We start from the raw sequence: 23,561 nt of genomic DNA, 5'->3' as shown, positions 1-23,561 counted from the left end.
ATTTCTGAGAATAAGGGAAGAGACTCTCTCTCTCTCCTTTTTGATGTTGAATGTATGGTTGTGATGCCACCTGGTCTTTATATACACCATGCAACACCCAGTCCTTTAGCTGTGCTGTTAAGGAAGGATCATGAAGCATCTGGCCCTCAGCTAGAAAGCCAGAATGCAGGAAATGCCTTTGCTTGTAGCATTTGCCAACTGTGGTTTCTGGTATGTTGGTGGGTGGATCCAGAACATGGCCATCTCGATAAGAAAATGCCTAAATACAGACCCCGTTCATCAAAGGATCATTTTCTTTATCTCTTGTTTCAATTAAATGTAGAGTTTCTAAAAACAAAAAGGCACCATACTCCTCTTAGAACCACATTTAACCTCTTAAGCCTTGTCATGTGCATCAGGAGTAGCCAGGCCACAGTTAAGTATCAGACTTATCTTCCCAATTGAATCAATTTTCCTTGACTTTCTCTGAAGAACTTTGTATCCCCTGAAATTTTGCATGTCATACCTTATCATAGATGAGAGAGTTTTCTTCTGGAGAGATTTTAAAGGAATAGTAACAAAAAAGTTTATAATGTACAAAAAAATTGTACCTCTTTTGATTTTGTAAATTATAAAAATGTAACTACAAAAACAGTCTCCTGTCTAGTGAATATTATTAATCATATTTTTCCTCCTAAGGAAGAATGGAAAAAGAAAACACCCCATGATTTTATTGGGGTTATTTGAGAGGTGTATTGTCTAGGTTTTGCATTTTTGAGAAGTACAGTTTTAAAAAATGTATTTGGGATTCAAATAGAACAATGTTTTCAAAGTTGGGTTTTGGAAAGAGGTTGCATTCAAGAAGAGTGCGTGTTTGAATAATGCTGATAGGAATAAAAGGCCAGCGAAGGATCACAGTATGCTCATCTCTTTTCTGTAGTTTCTTACACTCCCAAAATGTCTATCTACTGTTCCTTGGATTCAGAACTGGTCCAGGCCCGTGGTTTTTGTATAAGATCTCAGATGTTGCAAATGTTGATTTAAGTCCCATCAAGTGATGCAGGAGTCTTGGTCCACGATGGTGTTCAGAGAGGTAGGACCTGTTTTGGTCTCTTCCCTGTTGTTGAGGGATGCATCTCCACTGGGAATTGCTCAAAGCCCGTGGAGCCACAGTTCAGGGTGAAGCCCACCTGACCACAACTGTTTCTCCCAGCTCTGTATTTCTGATCTGTCTTAGCTACATAATTACACAAGCTGCCACTGTGTGGGGTCAGGGTTCTGTTTTTCTGCCCCGCAGGTTGCACACACCATGCCAGGTTCTCCTTGCATGTGAGGATGGGTGGCTGGGCCCACGTGGGTGATGAGGAAGGGAGCAGAAGGTCCTGTGAGTAGCATCCCCTTGGGATTGCCACCTCAGTTACACTGTGTTGTCCACAGGCTGCCCAGCCTGGCTGTGAGGAAGGAGCCTACTCACCTGTTACAAACCCTGTGCTATCACAACACTAGAATTGAATCCCTTAAGTACTCGCCTAAGATCTATTTGATTTCGCAGTGTGTTTTGCCTATCCTTGGCGGTTTTAATGAGCATATTAGAAGTATGCATCCTGGCTCTCTTTCCCCTTTCTAAACATGGTGGGAAAGTCCAAAGATCCTTGATTGATTATAGAGATCTTTGGAGACTTTAAAAGCCCTCACTGAGATAGCATCTGGCTTATCAGAGCCTAAAAGCCAGAGTCTTTTCAAAATTTTCAACACTAAAAAAGAGCTAAGTTTTATCACAAAACATCTCAATAGTTGTTAGGTTACTTGTTAGCAGACTGCAACAAATTTCAATTAAATGAATTGTTTAATGTTTCCGTTCTGTTTTAGATTCTGCCTTGGCATTTGGAGATGATGGGATTATTCTACTTTCTTTGAATCCTGAAGTCTGCTTAGTTTTAAGCTCAGAATTTCACAGCAGCTTCAGTGTAAATGAATGAATTCTGAGGAAGAAGCTGCAAACTTTTCTTGAAAGAAAAAAAAGGTTCTCAAGTATTAGAAGTGTTTGAAACTCTGCCAAGTTTCTGAAAATACTTCTGATTTCTGTCATACTTTTCTGAAATGTTTATTGGAAACATGTTTTTAATATTTTTTATGGGTTTCAGCAAATTATAATTTCTAGTGGCCATTTTATTGAGATATTGCTAGTTTTTGCATCGTAATATGAGGAACTGAGTGGAAAAGGGAGACTACTGGTTAGTTGGAAATTGCAAGGAATGCAAGCCCATCCCAGCCAGTGAGAGCTGATAAGGACTTCTTTTATGTTTAGTAGTGGCAAAGGGGATTCTCATGTTCTTTGCATAGCAAAAGAGCAGCTGAGGTTCACACCCTTTCTTCTCCATTTCGTAACATGCCAAAAAACTTTACTGGCTAGAGCAAGTTTGGCAAAGGTGTATTTTTGTACACAAACCAAATCCAAAAGATTCTATAGGGACGCTGATCCTTGTGAGAGTGGTCAGATTATTGTGTTTTAAAGATTGTGTGGGAAGGAAATAATTCAGTATTTATCAGCTTCCCTTAAACACAGGTGAACGGTTACATTTGCTTTTCCTACTATCAGACCTATGAGACTTCTCACTTTGTTACTCAGCTGACTGACAGATTGTTTGGATGCTTACCTGAGCAGGTGGTTAAAGCCCTCATGCATGCTCCTGTGTCACATTCCCAGAAAAGATAAGGTGGGGAATGCGTGCCATTGATCCCTGCTCAGAGTCTGATCTCTCCAATCAATGTTAGGAAGTCTTTAGGGTGTTGTGATGATGGGTAGGTTCTGAAGGAGGAACCAGACCCTGCTGTGACAGGGAAGCATGTGGGAATTGTAATCTTGCAGCTCAGGGACCACCTGTCACCCACATGATGTCACTGCATCTCTCAGTCACTGGCAGCTGGACTGACTGGAATGCTTCCGGAGGTCCGTGAGCAATGGTGAAGGAGTCGAGACAGACTCTGCCTTCTAAGGGTGAGCACTGCACAGTTGTTTGTTTACAAATGTATTTCCTCATGGATACCTTAATGTATAAGATGTTTAAAAATGAAAACCAAAATAGATCTAGAAAAATAACAAAACAAGCTGTGTACAGCCTAAGGGTTTGCAGCTGCCCCTCTTCTTCCTTCCCCTGGCTCTGCCTCCTGAGCAGCTCACGGTTTTGTGCCGTCGGGGAGGACCCGAGGTGCTGCACAGGTCCTGGGGGTTTGTCTGTGCTCAGCAGATGATCAGAGCTGAGAGGATCTCCCTGCATGCTGTTACCTGTCTGGTCAGCAGTTCTGATGCTGAAGCTTCCAGACCCGTGGTCCAAGGCTTCCCATCCTCAGTGCCTGCTGATGGCTGTGCTGGACTGTGCGTGGGAGGCACCGGTGGTCATTTGTAAGGGTGCTGGAACTTGTCTCCACCCAGGGCATCAGGGTAGCCTGGATGAGTTCTGGAGCCTCGAGCAGATGGGATGTCCTTTTGAAGAGAGATCAGGCCCTTTAACATGGGTTTTAGGGTGTACAGTATAGATGGGAGGAAATCGTGTTCTTATGAGTCTGCTCAGACCTCAGCCTATCCTGATAGTGTAAAGTGTGACCAGAGGGCAATTTTCCAGGAGAAGCTAGAAATAGATATGGAGTGCCTTAGAGTTGTTCCCTTGGCATTATTACTAAATTACAATAGATTTCAGGTACTTCAATACTGAAATAAGTATTAGCATGTGAGTATGCAGAGAAATAACAAAAAAGTATAGTTGGGTCTTTTATTACACTGGAGTAGTTTGAGTCCTCAGATCATTATGTCTTGATGTATTTGCTGTAGTGCAAATACTGAACATTTATCAGAGAATCACAGAATCAATTAGGGTGGAAAAGACCTCTGAGATCAGGTCCAACCTGTGACCGAACACTAACATGTCAGCTAGACCATGGCACTGAGTGCCTCATCTTTCCTTAAACACCTTCTAGGAACAGCGACTCCACCATCTCCCTGGGCAGTCCGTTCCAATGTCTAATCACCCTCTCTGTGAAGAAATTCTTCCCAATGTCCAGCCTAAACCTGGTGCAGCATAAGGTTACGTCCCATGCCATGGTGATTTTATTTTACTCTCTTGATGCCCTTTTATTTTTATTACCATGCAATAAATTGATTTTTTTGTCGTGGTTTTTTAAAGACCCTGCGGTGCAGAAAGCAATGCCTGTCCGTGGCAGAGCCCCAGCTGCCTGCCTGCAGGGGGCAGAGATGAATTCTGTGGTGCTGGGGAAGCTTTGCTCAATGGGCCAGGTGCATTAGTATTTGCCTTTTTTTAAGTTTTTTCCCCTTGCTTTCCTCTAAAACATTAAGCACAAGCCATGGCTGGAGGCAAGAATCCAGCCTTGATGAAGTGCCTTCCTGATCTGATATGACAGGCCTTGTGAAAGTGTTCAGCCTTGATCCTTTATTGCTTTCAAGAGGGAAATCCCATTAGATAACAACTGTACAGATGAGGCTGGAAGATTTTGTGTATAGATTTCCCTAAGACATGAAGAACATAAAGAAAGAAACCTTTTTTTGTACATGGTTTTGGTTTGGTTTCCTTCAAGAAAGGAGAGTTGCTGGGAAAATAGATGTTAGATGTATCCTGTTTCTTGAATAGTCCACAAAGTGGTACATTTCTAATGAGGTTTAATTTCATATTCAGTTCCTCCTGGAAGAAGTTGGCAAGACTTGCTGCAGAGGGAGAATAAGTCTGATGTGTTGTTAGGTCTTCTTGGAAATTGCAAATGAATTGGGACAGGAGTCCTAAGGAGATTTCTTAGCACAAGTTGTGAGTCTAAAAGTTAAGGCAGAGATTAGCATGCTGAAGAAACCTCTCTTGTGAACCATAGAAGTGAAGGGGGTAATGGAGGCAGTTCAGATCCACTCCTTGCCAGTTTGCTAAAGTGGATTTGAATGAAATTCAATGTATAACTAGCCCCTAATTTCCAAAGCATTTTTGTGTGGGTTTAGCAATCTGATTCCTGTCAAACCCGATGACTGTCATATTGACGCAAATACCAGACAATATTTAGAAAATTTGGGAAGGTATTTTGCCAAGCAAGAAAAAAAAAAAACAACTCTCTTTTAACACGCATTCCTATAGGAATCAGAAATACTGAAGAAAGGGGAAAAGCATACTGATGTGTTGACCATCTAACAAAAAAATCATACTGTACTGGTCCTTTTTTGGGATGTTTTTTGAAGTTTTCCACTGACCGGAGGCTTTTGAAGGAAAGAAAAGACTCATCTTCTGGCTTGAATTAACTTAGTTAATGATTAACAGAACAGTGCAGCATGTGTGGTGCGATTTAATTAAATCAGACAAGGCATGATTTTAACAAGATTTTAGTTTCGCTTTGAAAGTTATTAAATAAACTGACACTGTTTGCTCTCTGAAAGTTATTGGGAGCATCCGGTTAGTTGGTAATCCCTGAGCATCTAGTGAAATAAAGCTGTTTCCAGAACACCTAAGGACCATTACCAGGTATTAAAAATCATTGGTCCAGTCAGGCAGGTTAACTAATCTTTAACCTGCATGAGGCAGGGTCCTGGTCTGAGAATCCAACTTCATATTTTCAAGCTAAGTTCAGAGTTAACAAGGGCTCAAACTGAGTATTTCTAGTTGAGGTTTGCATTTTGAATACCTTGGAGATGTTCAATTGGCATAAGATGTTGAATAGTCACTGCCTTTAGTGGAATTCATATGGCTTTTGCTAGCTGAGTTTATTGGGTTGTTTGTGAAGTGAGATCCCGACTAGGGATTGGATGTTGTTCGCCAGTAAAACTCGAAGTATCATAAGATAGGAGCTTTTGGTCCAGGAAGGTCCCCGTAAATTGGCCCAGCAGGAAATGCTCTTCTCCTTCCAGGGCTTTGTGCATATGCTCCTGTGCACTCATTTGTATAAACTCTTCCAGCACAGGAGGATCAAATGTGAAGCCTGGACTGGGGTCACGGCTTCAGACTGAAGCAGGACAGTGGATGCTCTTGCTTGTCACGTGGTGGCACACAAGGGTGAACAGACCCACACTTCACACTTCATGAGTTCACTGTTGTTTACTGGGCTGTCTGTTAAGGAGCTTTGGCTTAGGCTTCCACCTATGCCTGCTCAGCAGTAAAATCAAAGCATAACCTGTTTTGGCTAGAGATGCATCTATCATCTATGTTTGTATCACACCTACCACTGTGTGGTTCTTTCTGGTTTTTGTGGCTAAGCTTGAAGTGAATAGTGATGTTTGGAGCATGCCTGCTAAATATATTAAAAATAACATAAATAATTTAATATAAAACCTCTTATTGAAATTAACTATTGCCAGAAGCAGTTGAGGCAAAGAGAACTTACATCTACATTATTGGCAGCTCATACAGCCTTCTGTTTTGTGGGCTCTGCAAGTATTACCTTACATGGCTGTGAGCAGAAGCCCTTCAAGTCTGGGCTTTGACTGTTATTGTTTGCACTGATAAAGCTGAAATTTATTGATAACGGTTATAGCAAGCTACAGTTCAGGTATAAACGAGAGACAGCAAACTTTAAAATTTGTGAGCCAAAATAACAGTTTTCTTTTTATTGCTGTCAGAATTGGCATATGTCCCTGAAACACATAAAGCACAAAAGAATGGGTGCAGAAGCGCGTGGGGAAATGATGTCCTTCCTTCTTCTGCTCCTGCTCAGAGCAGGAGGGGACCAGAGGAGGGGACCTCCACTAGTGACAGTGCCAGGGCACAGGGAGCCGTGGTAATGGCAATCCTTGCGAATGCTTCTCCCTTATGGTTTCCTACATTTCAGTTGTTCAAATGACCAGAAGGTAGCTTTGTATCTGTGTGGTTATATTGTTTGGATCTTAACGTTTATCTGAAAGCAGTGAAAACACAACATACAACAAAAGCTGTGCTTTGGTGGAGATGGTCTATCACACAGTGTTATGCTGCCCTATTTCTGGATTGTGCATTCCCCCATAGGTAACCGGTAGAGAATGCTGTGTTTTTTTAATCACATTTCAATTTATTGTGTAAGTTCTCCTTGGAATATGACTTTAACACTTGCCTTAGAGTTTGTTCTGTTTACTGCTAGAGACATACATGCACTCAGTAACTTTTCCACGTGAAAAGCAGGATAATATTACCTCAAGAACTGAGGACAGTCAGAGAAAATTAAATACTCTTTCCTGCAGAGGGCCAGACTCCTGCCTGCACTATTCAAGGCCATCCTGTCCCAGCAAAGCAGGTATCAGATAGGACTGAATGCTGCATGGGCTCTATATGGGTCTGCAACTATATTTATTGCAAGTGTTTACAGTTTCAGGCTTCAGGCTTTTGCATTTTGACGCACAGGCTTGTGTTCCTAATCCTGCAGAACTTGCCTATGCAAATGGTTCTGTCGCCTGCTAAGGCATTTCCTACCTGATAATGTGTCAGTGTGAGCATGCAAATCCTGTTTGTGTGTGACTCCATGATTTGCACATGCATATGCCCAAGCCTACATATTTCAATTTGAGTAGGTATTTTAATACATATACCCACAAACACAGCTGGGTATGTATTACTCACAGGTTCCATTGAACACGCTAAAATGTTTGAGGCTGCTGCTGTTTGTAGGCATCAAGGTCGTTATAACTATGGGTTACAGTTAAAGAACAAAGGGAGGAATACATATCATAACCATAGGGTGTATTCTTAGTATTGAACCTTGTAAGAGCATGGAAGATTTACCACTGTGAAATGGCAAAGTCTCCGTTACTTGAGATATTTACAACTGGACTTGAAAAATAAGTACTCGAGATTTTCTTCAAGACCTTATGCATGAGTTGCCTGGCTTCACCTACTGCACATGATTTAATACACAAAGTATTGTTCATCTGTGAAATTAATTCCCTGCTCACATGCCAGTGTCCTAGAGTAAAATCTCATAGGGTGGTGAATGCAGATGCTTTTTGGCCTGTGAGATGCATCCACTGTGTTCCCTGCAGTGAACTATATTGGAGCATTTCAGAACAGACCTTAAAAATACCAAGAGTTTGTCTACTCCATGAGAACACGACAGACACTGTGGCATCTTTCATTTTCCCAGGGACAGAACAGTTAAAAATATTCTTCAAACAAGGAGCAGATGTTAATGTCATTAGAATGGATCTTCATAAAAAACAAGAGTTCTGTTCCCCTTGCAAAATGCCAGTAGCTTTGCAAAGTTCTTTACGAGTCTGCCTACTTATTTCAGACTGGTGGCACAGAGGAGAGTGGTGCAGCATGGTCTCTGAAACCAATCAGATATATTTCTGTAAGTTACTTGCCTGCTCATTTTAAGGCTGCCTCAACGTGGACTAAACAAAGAGCTAAAGAAACATGAAGGTGTTTGAATAACAGGAGAACAGTGGGTAACACAGCAAATTCTCTGTTGACGAACAGGTACAGAAAGGATTAGGCTTTCCATGGAAATGCATGGTCTGGATGGTGCATGTGCCCCTGTCAGGTCCTGAATTCACTATTGTCTCAAAAGAAAAAGGATTCACAGGCTATTTTGATCAGCTCACTGAAAATTCTGCCTTGCCTGCAGGAATGGTTAAAGTAAAAATAATAAACAAAATGTTAAGTGGCTCTCTGGATGACCTCTGGACATTCCTATTGTTAATACAAGTAGACATTGGAACCTTTTACTAATAATTTACTTTTGGAAAGCTCTCACATCTCCTTCCTCCTCCTCATTTTGCTCCTTTTAATGTTGAAAAGCTAGGAAAGGCCCCAGGAGTTCCTTTCATTGCTGCAATAGATGGTCCTACACTAGAGCCATTTGACTTGACTTCATTGGCATGAATGACACCTTTCAAGTGCTCTAGTTTAGTGTTTGTTTACTCTAGTTTTTTCTTTTTCTAGTGTCTTCCTTAGGGGTTTTGCTGTCCTAGATCTCTGAAGCATCAGAACATACAAGGAAAGCAGGTTTAGACTCCAGCCCCATCGATTTTCCATGCTTTAGATGCCCATATGAATTTTGAAATTATCTAGAAGGTGATTTGCCTCTTCCTGCTCCATATGTAAGATCTCCACCTCAGGGCCACAATGTACTGAAAGCATCTGTCTCAGTTAAGTTACTGAAGTAAACAACAAACATTTGGCTTCCAAATAATAAGGGGATTATTAAGTGCAAGGATCTATAACTGACTCAGATCATCCTCCCACTTATTTTTAAAGGGGTTGCAAGCATGGCGAAATTTTGTCTGTGTCAGCTTCTTTCATGGGAATCATTTCTGCATTGCTGTAAACTTAGGGAGCTGCTGGATCCGCACCCAACCGAGTGTGAACGCCTGGCATTGCATGGGTTGGCCTCGGCTGAGCCCTCGTTCATGTTGCAAACTTAGTCATCAGATGTCCCCGTAGCTCTTGTTAAAACAGTGATGTGCCTCAGCTGAACAGGCCTTCTGACTTAAATGATGGACACAGCTTAGAGAACAGCTGACAGTGAAGCCTCCTGGGCACTTGTTACAACACGCCCCAGAAAAAGGGGAGGGGGGTAACCCAGGTTCTTATCAATAATTCCCTTGGGGTGGATTAGAGTGAAACAACACTGAATAATTGGCATCTGAAAACTTATATAGGTAGGGTTTATTTTAACAATTTTGTTTTAACAGGTATGTTAGCATTTTGGGTGTTGTCATCTATATTATCTATCACAGGGATAACCCCTGGGGGGAAAATGCATAAGGGGGAGAAAGGGAAGACATGATAAGGGTAAGGGAGAGTAAGAGAAAGAAAAGCTGAGAGTGGAAAGATGTCTATAGTCACTGCCCACGGGGTCCAGTGATGGAACTTGGTAGTTGCAGCTTCCATGTTTGTCAGTTGAAGTGGTGGCCTTGATCTGTTGGGGGTGAAGGAGGGAAGCCCCCACACTCAAAGAAGTTATGAGTTACTATATCCGTGGTTAGTGTCACAGGCCATGCCACGACCCTCCAACATCTCCTGGGTCTGTGCTGAGTTTCCGTGAGGGGTCTGGCAAAAGGGTTTTTCCTGCCTTTCAAGATTGGCAGGGGAGGAGAGGGGGAGATGGGCTTTGATGGGCCATCAGAGGTATAGTGCAAAAGTCCTACAAAAGTATTCAAAAGTCCCTTGGCAATCCTAGAATGCATAAATCATTAACCATTTCAGTCTCTGACAGCACTCACCAGAGCACCCACTGTGCTGCTCCCGTGGGTTAGCCCAGGTCCACTTGGCAGCGTGCTCAGCGCCTGGATGCAGTGGACTAACATCCATGTGTCCAGAGCTGCCTCTTCGATCTTGCAGCTTTGCAAGTGTGACAAATCATGGTTGTAGCAATTCCTGACAGGATAAAAAATTACTTTGTGGGACACCAACTTGGGAAGCATTATGAGCAGTTGTTGACAAGGATGCCTGTCCCATATAACACTACAAACAGCTGGGTAGAGGAGGCTGATACTGTTTGGAAGTGTGGTTTGCTCACCTTATTCATCTTGAGTTTCATTTGCTGGCAAAAATGGCAATGTCTTGAGGATAGACTTGCATGGACAGTATTGCTTATTGGTCAATTAGTAGGCAAATGAAATCTATTCTCAGTAGTGCCGTAGAGGTATGGGCAAGAAGATGCAATTTGTTGTTTGAAGTCTTGAAATAAAAATAGGCTGACCATGTGAATTGTTTCATCTGGAGTGAAGTTCTCCTCCAGACTTTTATAATTCAAAACAGTATTTGGAAGAGCGAAGAAGGAGAAATTGAGATTCTTATGATTGTCCTAATGGGGCTATTTTAAAATGGTTCTGGAGTCTATTACAAGTGAAAGAGGCTTCCCTTCTTCCTAATGACTCAATAAATAGGTCAGATTTGCCATCTAGAGCCATGTGTGACAGTGGGGGCAGATTTTCCAAAAATCTGGAACTGTTCTTTGTAGATGTAAAGTATTATGTTTTAGAAGATAGTCAACTTGTTTTTATTTTAATTCTGAGTGGAAACAGCTTTGTTGGTGAGCACTGCAATAATCTAACTACTCCAGGATATATTGAAAGAGTGTAGAGCTCAATCAACTGGAAAAAAAGTTTCTGAGATGCAGTAATAAATAGAGACCTCTATTTGAAATCTGTAGGGTTGCTTTGGAACCCAGTTCACAGTTTCATAAACATCAACTCTTATGTCTGACATCTGACTAAAATGTATGTTTTAGAAGAACATGATATGATCTCTGTTTAACTAATGCTCTTCCAGAGGGAAAAATTCTGATTCTGCTGCAGTGGTAGGAATGTCTTTTCCAGGAAGAGTAAATGTGACTCCCTTCTCACCAGCATTTTTTAAGACTCTATGTGTTCACACTGCCTTATATGTTCACTTTCCTTTGATGTTAGAGAAAAAACCCTAGAGATGGCCTGCCTAGGGCACCCTCATCTCATTTGCAGATCTCTCTGCAATCACAGAAGTGGAATTCCTGTTTTACTTCCTTTGCAATCAGCACTATTGGCCTTTCCTTCCTCCAGACCAGGATTCCAGTATAGTTTATATGCTAAAAGATGGGAGTTTTAATGTAGTTTAGAACAAAGGACTGGGGCTGTAGAAGGTATACCTGAAGAAATAGCAACTTCTTGGGGTACTGCAGACCTGTTTCTGTGCATGAAAAAACCCCTGAGTTTATACATGCTTGCACAGGAATCATTCAACTATCTATAAAGCACAGAATTGTTACCTTTTCACAAAAATCTATCTTCTTGAGAGAGTTTTTGGAAGGGGAAAAAATGCAGTTATTGACAGTAGGATTTAAGCAGAATGTAAATTAATATCAATGTCCTGAGAAAAGTGCAGCTTTTGAATTCTTATAAGCTCTGAGGAAAAAAAAGTCAAGGTTGATGCTTCCTTGGACATCCAGCGTCCTCCATGGCTTCTTGCAGAGGTTTGCCTGGGTGTTCACTCCAAGGTAACAGTGCCACCTACTGAACCCACACATTCCTTCCCACAGACAGGCGAGCTTGCTTAGAGATTTCCCTTTGGAGCACTAATCCATCCACACCCACTCTTGCAATTTATGAGGTTTAACAAGATCAGAGACTGGGGTGGAATGGCTGCAGGACTGCACAGTAAGTGTTTTCAGTTTGCTCACACTTGTGGGCTTAAAGAGACATGGGAGCCAAGCATGTGAAATCATAGTAACTGATGGTGCCTCCAGTTAACTCACTGTTTGCATTTCTATTTTCTGCTTCATTCACTGGATTAGATGGAAGAACATTGAGGTTAGGTTGGGTTTAACTTCAGCCCTGTTTTTAATCCTTTTGTTAAACACAAAATGGTTTTACCTTGACTGCAGTTGAGCTTGAAGGTACTTCCCACCTCCTTGTATTTGTCCTTGTTTGGCAGTCACCTTCAGTCTTTTGATCTATCTGATCCAGCTGACCTTTCACAGGTTAGATTGGATGCAAAATGCTTAGGCAATGATTTACTATCAAGTTCCCTGGACCATTATTTTATGTCTGGGTACTCTTGGCAGGCTGGAATGTGACTTTCCTAGGAGCAAATACTTTTGAAGGCATCTCTGTGCAGTGCTGAGGCTACTCGGTGCTCAGACAAGCTGGCTAAGCAGAAGCACTTCTTGTAAGAGCTGAACAGGAAACAAGCATTTGTCATTCAACTTGAGCAGCTGAGAAATATGCAGGAATTTCTGTAACTGGGGGGCCCAGGCATAGAAAAGAGGATCTATTAGAGAGAATACAGTAAAAAAAAAAATAAAAATCATATGATCACAGAGCAGAGGAGGGTGAAGGGAGGGGAGGAGGATACAAGATAGATAATGAGCTTGACAATACACAAATACAGAGTGTCATTTACTGGAGCGTCAGGACCGACTGAATGGTTAGCCTGTGGGGTGGAAAGAGCATCCAATGAGTCTCACATGCCTGAAAGGATAATGGCATTTTTATTATCTCATTCCACGCCCTGATCATCCGTCCATTTGCTCGCTGGAGCTGCCAGCAGTTTGCACTGATTCATACGCTGCAGACATGATCAGCAGATCATACTGCAGGCAGAACTCATCAAGCCTTTCCAAGTGAGTCGCCAATTTATTATGATATCTGTATGGGTTTAGTCTTTTGCTGTCGTGTAGGAAGTGCTGGATGGTGACAGTGGGTAAGGGAAACAGAATGGTGGAACAAGTTGGGAAGCTGGTTTAACTGGGGAATAAGCACTGGATGCAGATTGGGTTCCTTTTCTTCTTTTTTTTTTTGTCATATCGTGCTCTATCTTCTAAAGGAAAATTCTTTGTATTTATGCATTTCCCTTCCCTGAATTGCAGAATTTAAATTGCTTTGTTCAGTGGCAGAAGAATATGATGGAAGGACTGGTTGCTGATTGGAGTTCTGTTAGTGGGAAATTTGCAGAAGTTTCACAGTTTGTGTGAAAGCTTTTGCATAACTCGGATTGCTTAATTCACCGAGTAAATAGAGTCCTCGTGGTACATTCATCCCTGAATGTGGGAGGGAAGCCAGAGAAGAAAATCAATTAGCCTGTGTAATATTGTCAACAAAATAATCTGCTTTATTTGTGTCCTGTATTGTTGTTTTGTTTGTCTGCTTTAGGTGTTGAGGGGTGGGAAACCGGACACTACTACGTTTCTAAAATGCAGTGATTTATATCAGGGTTTGGTTTAAAGGTTGGGAGAGGTTTTGAAAAGCAACTGGGCTTTCTGGATGCCTGTTTTTCAGAGTTTCCAGCATGAAACCCTGTGCTCTTAGAGGGAAGGGGAGCTTGGGGATTTCCGAAACTTAGCCCTTCCAAGAAGAATCTGAAATTCTTCATTGTGATTTCAGAAATTGGACAATAAATAATAATTTAATTAAGAGTGTGCCAAGTGGATTTTGTGTGTACGTGTGTGTGTGTGTGTGTGTTGTTCTGTGGCGAAATACAGCCACAAACCACAACAGCCCTCCTCTATTGCTGTACCGGAATGAGGAGCAGCCGTGGCAAAGCACCAATTTCTCTGCAACCAGTGCAAGGGGAAAGCAAGGGAGGGGGAGGGAAAGGGTGAACTAGGTGAGATTTGGACACTGTAGTGATGATATAAGTGGTGAAAACCATGGCTCTTGATAACTCCTTGGGGAGTTATAGGAAGTGAGTTCACCACAATCAGTAAAATTATGTGTGAGTGAAAACAATCCTATTCTCTTGAAATATAGTTAGCTACTATACTGTTGGTTTCCTGTATCTTGGGAGATTTGGGCGCTATTGCAAATTCTAGCAAGAGCAGACACACCTCGACAACCAGACATGGGTTTTCTTCTGTCAAGACTCACGGTAGCATGCTTGGAGAAGAAAAGCAAAGCTCTCTTTGGTGGGGAATCTGAAGAGAAATCAAATGGGTGGCCGAAACTTGGTAACCGATTTGTTCTCTTTCAACAAGGATCTCCATGATCTCAGGCCAAAAGAGGGAAGGCACCTTTAGCATTACCCACAAAGGCTTCTTCAAAGCATTGCTCAGAGAAATACATGATGAAATACTGCCCTTCCCAGGCTGAGGCATAACGTAATCATTCCAAGTGCTCCTGTCTTCTCAGGAGATTGCAGTGGAAAAGAAGAGGAGTATTAATATCCTTATAAGTTAACTCTCTGGAGACTCTCCAGGGAAAAAAGAGGAGGCTGCAATTGCATTATTTTGAATGAGGTACAGTGTGATTGTTAACTTCTTGCAAATGTCCTCTAATGACCCCTTTCCCTCAGATCATTTGATCTGCATCGTTTAACGATATTTTCTACGTTTTCAGTGTACTTGTAGTATTTGTAGAGAATTTTGTAATTGCTAAATAGCTGAATATAATCCTTTTAGAATTTGATACACTAGAAATTAAAGGCAGAAGTTCTCGTCATAGCCAAGAAATCATTCCGGTTGGCCTGAAAACATAAAATCTGTTTAATAGATGCATAGGGATTGACTTGGATTGGTTTGCTGGGCAATAAAGTGTTTACTGTGCAAGTTCCTAGGGAAAGCAGAAGTCATCTTTGCCAGCAGGTAGAATGTTTTCTTCCAGCAAATTATAACTTCTGTTTAAACTTCACAGTTTGATTGTTGGAAGCTCGCTTTTTCACAATATTTTCTTCATATTGTAGGTTACATTTTCTGTTTCTTGGCCAGATTTTTGAGACTGATAATCAGCTAGCTTTTTGAAGGGAAGAGAGGGGTTAAGGAGGACACTTCCCCACAGGCAGCAGTAGTGTTAGTGGCACTGTGTTACCTGGTTAATTCTGCTCCAAAAATCGAGGCCATTAATTTTCCCTTGAAGCCATCACTTTCCTTCTTTCTGGTCTTCTCTGTTGACCGTGTCCTTCATTTCTGTTCCGCAGTGGCCGATGGCTCGAATCCTTAATTTCTGAAAGCCTTTTTACATTACTGAGGTAAAATAAGAAGGACATAATATAACCGAAGACCAGATCCTCAAAGGTGTTATCCTGTAGTGAGGCTGATTGTCTCTGTTTTAAAAGCTAAGAATCCCAGTCACGCTCTGGAAATGACTCTTCCTCAACAGTGGCAGGTCTACCATGGTCCAAGAAATAGGCACTTTTTTACAATGTCCTGTCTGTTTGTGAGCTGCAATGTTTATATCCAACAGTTGGAATGGTCATTTTGATGCAAATGTGTTTATGGGTGTGTGGACCCACGGATTTATGTTGAACACTGTAGTAACAATGCTCCATCTATATGAGCATTCTTGATGTATTAGTTGTTGCCACCTGAATGAAATACATGTTGCTGGATTTAGGAACTTTCCTCATAATGGGTCAGAAGAAATTTACTGGAAGAAATGGAACATTTTTGAGTGGGACTGTATTTGGTGGAGGAAACATTAGACAGAGACAGACAAGATGTTTCTCAGGAAACATCTGAGATTTTGCAGCCTTCTTGCCTCAGTGAAAGACGCTTTTCTTTTTTCAGCACAACCAAAACACTGGGTCAGGAGCATAAAGCTGGAGTAATCTGTGTGGAGTTTTGGGCGTCCACCTAAGTCATGACTTTGAGAATCAAATGTCTGAGGTTTTGTCAGAGAACAAGTGACTCTGGGGAGTTTCATGAAAACTCCGAGCTGAATTTTCCACCCTGTTTAAGCCAGGAACTTGAAGCTCTGTAGATCCCAATGCCTGAAATGAACTGTGAGAATTGTTTCTGATGAATGGTAAATTTAGTAAAACCAAGAAAATTTAGGGGAGTTTTGGGCAGAACTGTTTCAGAGCAGTTCAGAGCAGAACTGGTAGCTTTGTCTAAATAATAGGAAATACTTTTGTTAATTAATTTTTTTTACACTTTCTAAACAAGAAATTACTGAGCTGCACCATTGAAATATTTTTTAAATAAAATATTCTAATCTTTTGTAGAATATTTTGATTGAAATTGACCTACATTTTAAAGAAAAAATTTAAAAGAAAAAAACCTTAAATGAAGGATTTGCTTTCTTGTTTCAGGCAGAATTAAAATAAAACAACCCTGAACATTTTCCATAGCACTTCACTCTGACAAGAGTTTTTGCTTCTGCTTCAACAAAACTAGAGAATTTGTTGTTAGAGCATATCTTAAATCCAGATAGCTCCTCCACAGCCTCACTGTTGGCATAGGTGTTCAACTAGTGTCAGATAGGGGTGATAGAACTTCATCCTGCTTCTTCATATCCCCGTCTTTCCCTCTCTTTTCTAACCTCCACCCTGTTCCCAATTCCAAGTAAAACAAGAAAAGTCAAAAAAAAATAAGGGAAATTCTCAAATGCAGTCTTGGTTTTTCTGTCCATACATAAAGCAGATGCACTAAACTAGATAATCAAATGTTTAAAAATTCAACCAAGAAAAACACTTCCCTCAGTTGTTGAAATAATTGAAATATGGAGACTTTACTCACTGTAAATTTTCTTTCCTTCCATATTTTATTTTATAAAAGAAAACATTAAAAAAACTAAGCTTGCTTTGCACTATTTTCATGTACTGACATTTGATTTATATTTTGAGATGTGTAAGCTCTTAAGTGTAGCAAGAGAACTTCAGCAAACTGAAGTCTCCTTGACTTCAGTAAGGCAGTTTACATTTATAAGTAGCTGCCAAGTTTATAATTATATATCTCTGTAATGTTGGCCTTCGTACATTTATCCATTCCAATTTTAATTCTCCGTTTCATAAAATCTATGATCAAATTTTGGAGCCCAAACTAAGCTGATGTCGTCCCTTTTAATTTGAGACTCAGCCCTTTTATTCTCCTTCTCTGCTTTGCTTTTATTAGTTGCTTTCTTTTTGTGCTGATGTGCAGCACATATTGTTAAAGCCACTTATTAGAGCCAGAATTTTACAGCATGGAAACTGTCCTAATAAGGGGAAAAAAAAATAGCTGTTTATTGGTGAGGTAAGAGAAGTCAGGCAGTGGATAATTTTTCTGCTGATTGAGAAGGATAAGGTGTGGTTTGGCAGACATCACATTGGTTTGGCATTTGATGACATGTTTCCTCTTTTCTGCAGTTCAAATCCTTTGCAGAGTTGTCAGTCAGGGAAGGCTTCCCCCATGCTCCCCTTTGCCTTTCCCTGCCCTCTTCCTTTGCTTCTTCACAAGTGTTCAGCATTGCTGTGAAATCTCACTCTGACTCTCAAAACTGGATGTGGTAATGAGACATTTTTGCAAGTTTAACAGTGCCATACTGTAGCTACCTTTTTGGGGAACAGCAAGAACATTGGAATACAGTTTTCCATGTGCATTGTTCTACGTGTAAAGTGTCAGAAAAGTTGCACTTTAGTCCAAGGCATTGCAATGCAACTTGTCTTTTCTCAAAAACCCATTATCAAAGCTAAATTCTATCAACGAGGTTTAGTTGATGCTTTAAATCTGGGTGTTTGGGTTTTTTTTTTTAATCTGCTTTTGTTTCCAATTGCTTTGAATGCACATATTGAATTCCAGAGATGAGCAGCACATCCCAGGCTTAAGTACAGGCTTCAGATCCGAAGTCAATGTAGTTCTATGGCTTTTAAAATGAGTTATGATGAGCAAAGTTCCAAGTGAGGGCAGAAGCTGGTATTTCAGTTTTTTCATTCCTCGGTCTCTGTCCCTTGGTAACTGAAATACAAAACCAAGTATTGGCTCTGCTTAAATTCACTTTGTGCTGCACCAGGAGACCAAAAGTGATGTGCAGTGGCTGCTCCCTTCCTACCCTGTGCTCTGGTGTATTTCTTTGATTGTAGGAGGAATAGTGGTTAACCTGGTCACTAAATACCTGGTTTTCTCTGTTTACTTATTTTCTTCTGAGTATTGTAAATTTGCTTGTGTCGTTTGTAAAGCAGTTTTATTCCTTTCCCCCCCACCACAGTAGTTCCAGAGTACGTATCCTATCTTTGTTGAGGTTAGCTTACTGTAGGGAAAGGATATGAAACACAAGTGGTTGATGATAATAAAGCAGAAAAGAAAGATAAACAGCATTAGTTGTTGGATGTACCAGTTCACATTAAACAAAACATACAGATGCACCGTTGGGAATGGGCTACTCCCAAAATCTTACTGCATAACCAGGGTTTTTTTGCTTGATGCCTGTTTGTATTGAGACTCTTCTTCCTCAAAGTTAGAATTTCTCTTGAAGATCAGGGACTTGGCTAACTTTGTTGTCCTCTTTTTTTAATTTCCATCCACCACTTTTTCATATACCTTGACTAAGCAACTGTGAGAAATATTCACGTGACAAATTTTTCCTATGAGCAAGACTGACTCCAGCAGAACCTGGCATACCAACTGGAGAGGATTAACTCTGTGCAAGAAATTTAACTCTGACTCTTTTTCAGATTATTTTCAATCTACTTTTTACTTCTGTTTAGGAGGATCTGGTCCTGCTGGTTCTCAAGTTAAATGTTGCTGTATTAGTGAACAAAAAAAATGATGGTTCTTGTTCCAGACTACTTAAAACCTTTTTGAGAAAATACCTCCTAACTGGTGTACCATGCATTTCAAAAATTTGAGAAAGCAGGAAGCAGTCCATGTGCACTTGTTTTCCTTCCCACGATTCTCTAAGAAATGTAGAGGCCTGTCCTAGAGGTGTGTCCTTGAGACCAATGCACTTGTTGCTATAGGATGTAAGATTTGGGATTCTGTTTTGTTTGTCACAGCCAAATTGCCCACAGGTTTTTTTAACCATAAAATATATTACATGTTTCTGATCAGGAGGTTTTTGGCTTGCCAAATTCTGTCTGCAATATGTTCAGCACTGGAGTTGCTTCAATGTAATTGCAGAAGTACCTTCTAGCACTGTAACTGTTGCTGTCCTGTGACATTCCTTACTACAGGTTTTTGTTGTTTGGGGGTTTTTATTGGGTTGTTTGCTTTTTTGTTTGGTGGTGGTTTTTTCTTTTTTGTTGTTTTTTTTTTGTTCGTTTTTTTTTAAGTGGAGTTTGTAACTGAGCAGTTGGGTCATGACATGAGTGAGCCTCACAAGCTCACTGTAGGTTTCAGCATCCACAGATTATGTGTACCATCATCACACACTGACATGGTCATGGTAGAACCTTTCTAGTCTCTTTGTTCACTTTCAGGTTGTTCCTGGTACAGCTTCTGTGAGCTACAGCAGCATTCCCCATTACCATGTGTTTTCTTTACTCTTTCTATTATTTTTCCCTTTCAGTTCTCCCTTGATAGCATTTTACATGACTATTTTGCAAAGTCCAGATGAAATGTGTTCCAACCATCCTGTATTCTCTTGCATACTTTAAAAGAAGCACCCCATTTGTGTGTGTTTTGTGTAACACTCATCTTTCCTCTGTGAAGCATGAGATTTTTAGGATTGTGCTTCTCCCACAAGAGGGAAATCACTGGCATGTACTCTGGGTGCTGTGCATCTTGGCCTTAGTCATCTGCCTCCTCCTGGAGCTGGAGGATCATCATAGACATCATGTCAGCAGTTTTCTTTCACAGGATTTCCAAAAGCCCCAAAGCCTAATTAGCAGAGGCCACAGCTGTTTCCAAAAGCAGCTAAACTTTTGCTTCAGTTAGAAAGATTGAGCCTGAGGACTAATTTTCTTCTAGTTCCTCTGTTAAATTTGCCATAAAGGCAAAGCAGTTCTCTGCAAATGTAGCTTTCTTACCAACCTGTTAAAAAACTCTCTTAACACTGTAGCAATGCTATCTTGGGATTCCCACCAGTCCTTATCTATGTGGCTGTGAAAATTTCCCACTTGCAGCATGTGCATTAGCAATAATTTGCAGCCCATCCAGTCAAGAAGAAATATTCCTGTCTTGTGCATATCTGAGAGCTGCATTTGGTCCTTTGTCATTTTGAGATAGCCCTGGGGTTAATTCCTTACTTGATTTCCTGGATTCTTCTCTCTCTTTCAAACTTATTCAACACCCTGTGAAGTGATTTGGTAGGAGACAGTGTGTCCCATCCAGTCCTATGTTTATTGCCCCTGAACTTAGGAAGGTGAATGCTCTAAACCTATGAAAAGATGCTTGTTTCTGCTACATTCTATGTGTGCTATTTGTTTCTTGTGGTGTTCTGCCTTGGCAGTCATGCCAACATATTCTCTTTCCCTCAGAAGGACATGGTTATCCTTTTCACAAGATTCTAGCAAGCAGAGATTTTGCTGTTTAGGGCCTTGTCCCTGGTTTTTTGGTCCCTTCTAGCAGTTTTCAAGATGCATGACATCATTTCAGTGAGAACCTGAGTCCTGCAAAGGCTGGTAGTATTGCAAGGGTAGGCAATAGGGAGGTTTAAGCTTGGGAGAACTTAAGGCACAGGGCTCACAGGTGTGGAGGAAGAAGATAAAGACAGCCATTAAAATGCCATTGGGTGAAGAGTGATGGGGGCTGCCTGGAACATGAGAAGAAATTGGAGAAGGCACTGGAAGAGGTTCTGGGGAGCTGAAATAGAGGAGAAAACCATTTGAAAGTTTCCTGTGTAATGTTACAAAGCAGGTAGTGGGGCCTTAGCTGGAGCTTCTCAAATATTTGTTAAATTTGTGGTAGTATTTTGAGCAAACTTGGGACAAATGTACAGAAAAAACTGTTTGTATATGCTTATAGCTATGCACTAACACTGACAGTCTGTCTCATACTCACCTTGAGCTGGCAGAAGCACATGTAAGTAGATCCAAGAGCACCTCATTGGCAGAGGATTGCTAGTGTTTCAGTTATGCCTGTGTTTGCATTACACCAGTTGGTCTTACAACACCTTATTGGTGTAGGTAATGCTGGTTGTGCTGGCCATCCCAGAAATGCATGATTGTTTTCACTGAGCATTTCTGTGTTAGTCAGATGAGAGCTGGAGCACAAGGGATTTTGAGCATCTCATGCACCTGTAGCACAAGAGGGGCTAAATGAAGTCTTCTAAATCCCTTATTTAGCAACTTTCGGCATGTTAGCTTGCATTAAGAGCAGTCTTAACTTATTTTTGCGATATAGAATATTGCTGATCCCTTTTTTTACCTCTTAGCTGCTAAAGCTATCTTCTTCAGACAGTTGATTATCATATTCTTGTTTACTCAGTCACCTCAGTCAGTTGAGTTTTGGTAACAGGTTGGACCATACTCTTTGTGAGCAGGAATTGAAATTGTCTTATGTTTGTCCTAATTCTTTATTGTGCCAAATATTCTTCAATTTACATTGCCAAATCCTTGCTTTCCAAACGTTGTATTTTCATAAAAAATCAAATCTATATTAGATGTAGATATATCTACATCCATAATCTATATTGGATGTAGATTTGCTACCCAGTGCTTAGTTTTTGACCCCTCCCAGTACCTTTCAGAATGCATAACTTAAATTCAGTGAGAACTTTCATAAAAGACTATATTGAATTGCTTCTCCCTCACAATGGGCTTGGTGTGTGTATATGAATAGTTGATATGGATTGCTGGGAAGAGGATACTTGGATGAACAATAGCATGTTTGGATCAAGTCTGTTGTGTGGTGGTGTTGTTTGCTGTGCAAATGTTTTAGCAGTCTCAGTGACTCTCTAAAATGTTGTCTTGCAGTCCAGGTGAGACAGGAAAAGTTTTGACTTTGACTCAAGATGAAGTCTTGCAAGAGCCAGTGTTGGAAGGGTTGGATGACGTTCATGTCAGTCCTATCTACGCTGTGGAACTGAGAAGGGTGCAGTGAGAGCTGTGCTGCACAGAAACCCTCCCATGTGATGACTGCTACAGTTTCTGTAGGACTGAAACTTCTCTGGTGCAGAGCTGGTGTTTTCTCACTCAATCACCTTTTGGGAGTGCTACCTCACCAAGTTGGCTTTCTCCACCTGTTGAAGCTGGAGAAGCAGATGGGTTCGACAGCAAGCTAACTCCTTTTTTCCCAGTGGTAGTGTTAGGACCCTGCACCACATTTCCCATATTTTCAGGCGTTTAAGTGTATCTGGGTTCACAGCCCAGTGCCTCAAAAGGTGCCAGGCTGTGCTGAGCCATGCTGACCCCTGTGTAAACCCCGAAGTGCTTTTGCAGTGACACAGCCAACCGGATCCCCTGGGCTAAACTTGCTTTTCACCCTTCTTTTTCACCCATTTCCCAGCAGGCACACCTCTTTTTTTTAATATAAAGCACTGGTTTGGTAATATCAAGCAACAGAAGGCATTACGTAGAGGAGAGGCAGGCTATCACTTGCTCAGAGAGAGCTCAGAGGAGCGTGTCTCTTTGTTCAGTATGATAGCAAAAAGACATCCCAGGATAATCCATTCTGCCAGTGGCTTTCACGTGCTTTCAAGTGCAGTGATGGAAGTCAGCACAGTGTAGCCATTAGAGATGGGAGTGAGTGGAAGGAGTCCATGTACCTATATATCCCTTTGGAAGTTGCTGGAAGAGCTTCTGGTAGCTTCAACAGGTTTTGGAACAGGTGTGAAGTCGTGCAGCCAAAACGCAGTAGTGCAACCTTATCTGCATGGTTTAGGCTAAAAGCAGTACATTCGTCTATGTTCTGGTTTTGCATTCCATAAAGTGGCATTATAGTGGTAACAATACCCACAAACAGGGGAGTCAGAAAGGGTTGCAAGGATTACTTAACATTTGCAAAACACATTGAGATCTTTCGAGGGAAAGAATTTAGCCAGTGCCAAGAACTAATGTGACAATGAGGGGAAAATATCTGTTGTTCTGCATTCTCTTCTGTAACGTTGCATATGATACTGGAAGCCTTGGCTTAAACATCTGTTTACCATTTGATTACCTTTTCTGTGAAAATGTCAGTTGAATCTTTTGGAAGGCTTTGCTTCTTGGTGATGGAAACTTGTCAGCGGTTGCCTCCTCTCACATTTGGAATTAGACTTTTTTGCCTGCACATGTTGCCTGTTTCCATCAGCTGTGTTGCTTTCTTATCACAGCAGCTCTTTGCTATCCTCCCCACTTTGGTGCCCACCTGTATAAAACATTTTGCAGCAGCTATTACAGACTGGTTTCCTGCTTGGAACTGCTATTCCAGAATGAAACTGGAATTAACAATGCACCAAAAGGCAGAAAGTACTGAACTGTTTTTTTTTTTTTTTGAGGGGACTTTTGGGTACAGGATTATTTTTTAGTTGTTCTTGTGTTCTTTTGTTGTTCTGCCCATACACATATATCCTTTAATAAAGGGCTGTTATTTTTTCCTTTCTCCAT

The 23,561-nt window shown here is 41.1% G+C and overlaps 1 protein-coding gene across 4 annotated transcripts in view; it reads left to right on the top strand.

The window, feature by feature from the left end:
* Positions 1-12,746: 12,746 nt before the first annotated feature.
* CALD1 (caldesmon 1) overlaps positions 12,747-23,561 on the top strand; it is a 55,387-nt gene continuing 44,572 nt past the window's right edge. Inside the window, exon 1 of one of the 4 annotated variants that reach the window (XM_017823931.1) lies at positions 12,747-13,029. In XM_017823931.1, coding sequence (XP_017679420.1) covers positions 12,983-13,029 — 47 coding nt within the window. In that variant the 5' untranslated portion in view covers positions 12,747-12,982. The remainder of the gene's footprint in view (positions 13,030-23,561) is intronic. The other 3 variants (XM_017823929.1, XM_017823930.1, XM_017823932.1) reach the window with 3 other exon arrangements.

This window comes from Lepidothrix coronata, unplaced genomic scaffold, assembly GCF_001604755.1.
Source record: "Lepidothrix coronata isolate B3197 unplaced genomic scaffold, Lepidothrix_coronata-1.0 Scaffold107, whole genome shotgun sequence".
Lineage (NCBI taxonomy): Eukaryota > Metazoa > Chordata > Aves > Passeriformes > Pipridae > Lepidothrix > Lepidothrix coronata.
This window is presented reverse-complemented; position numbering and strand designations above follow the sequence as displayed.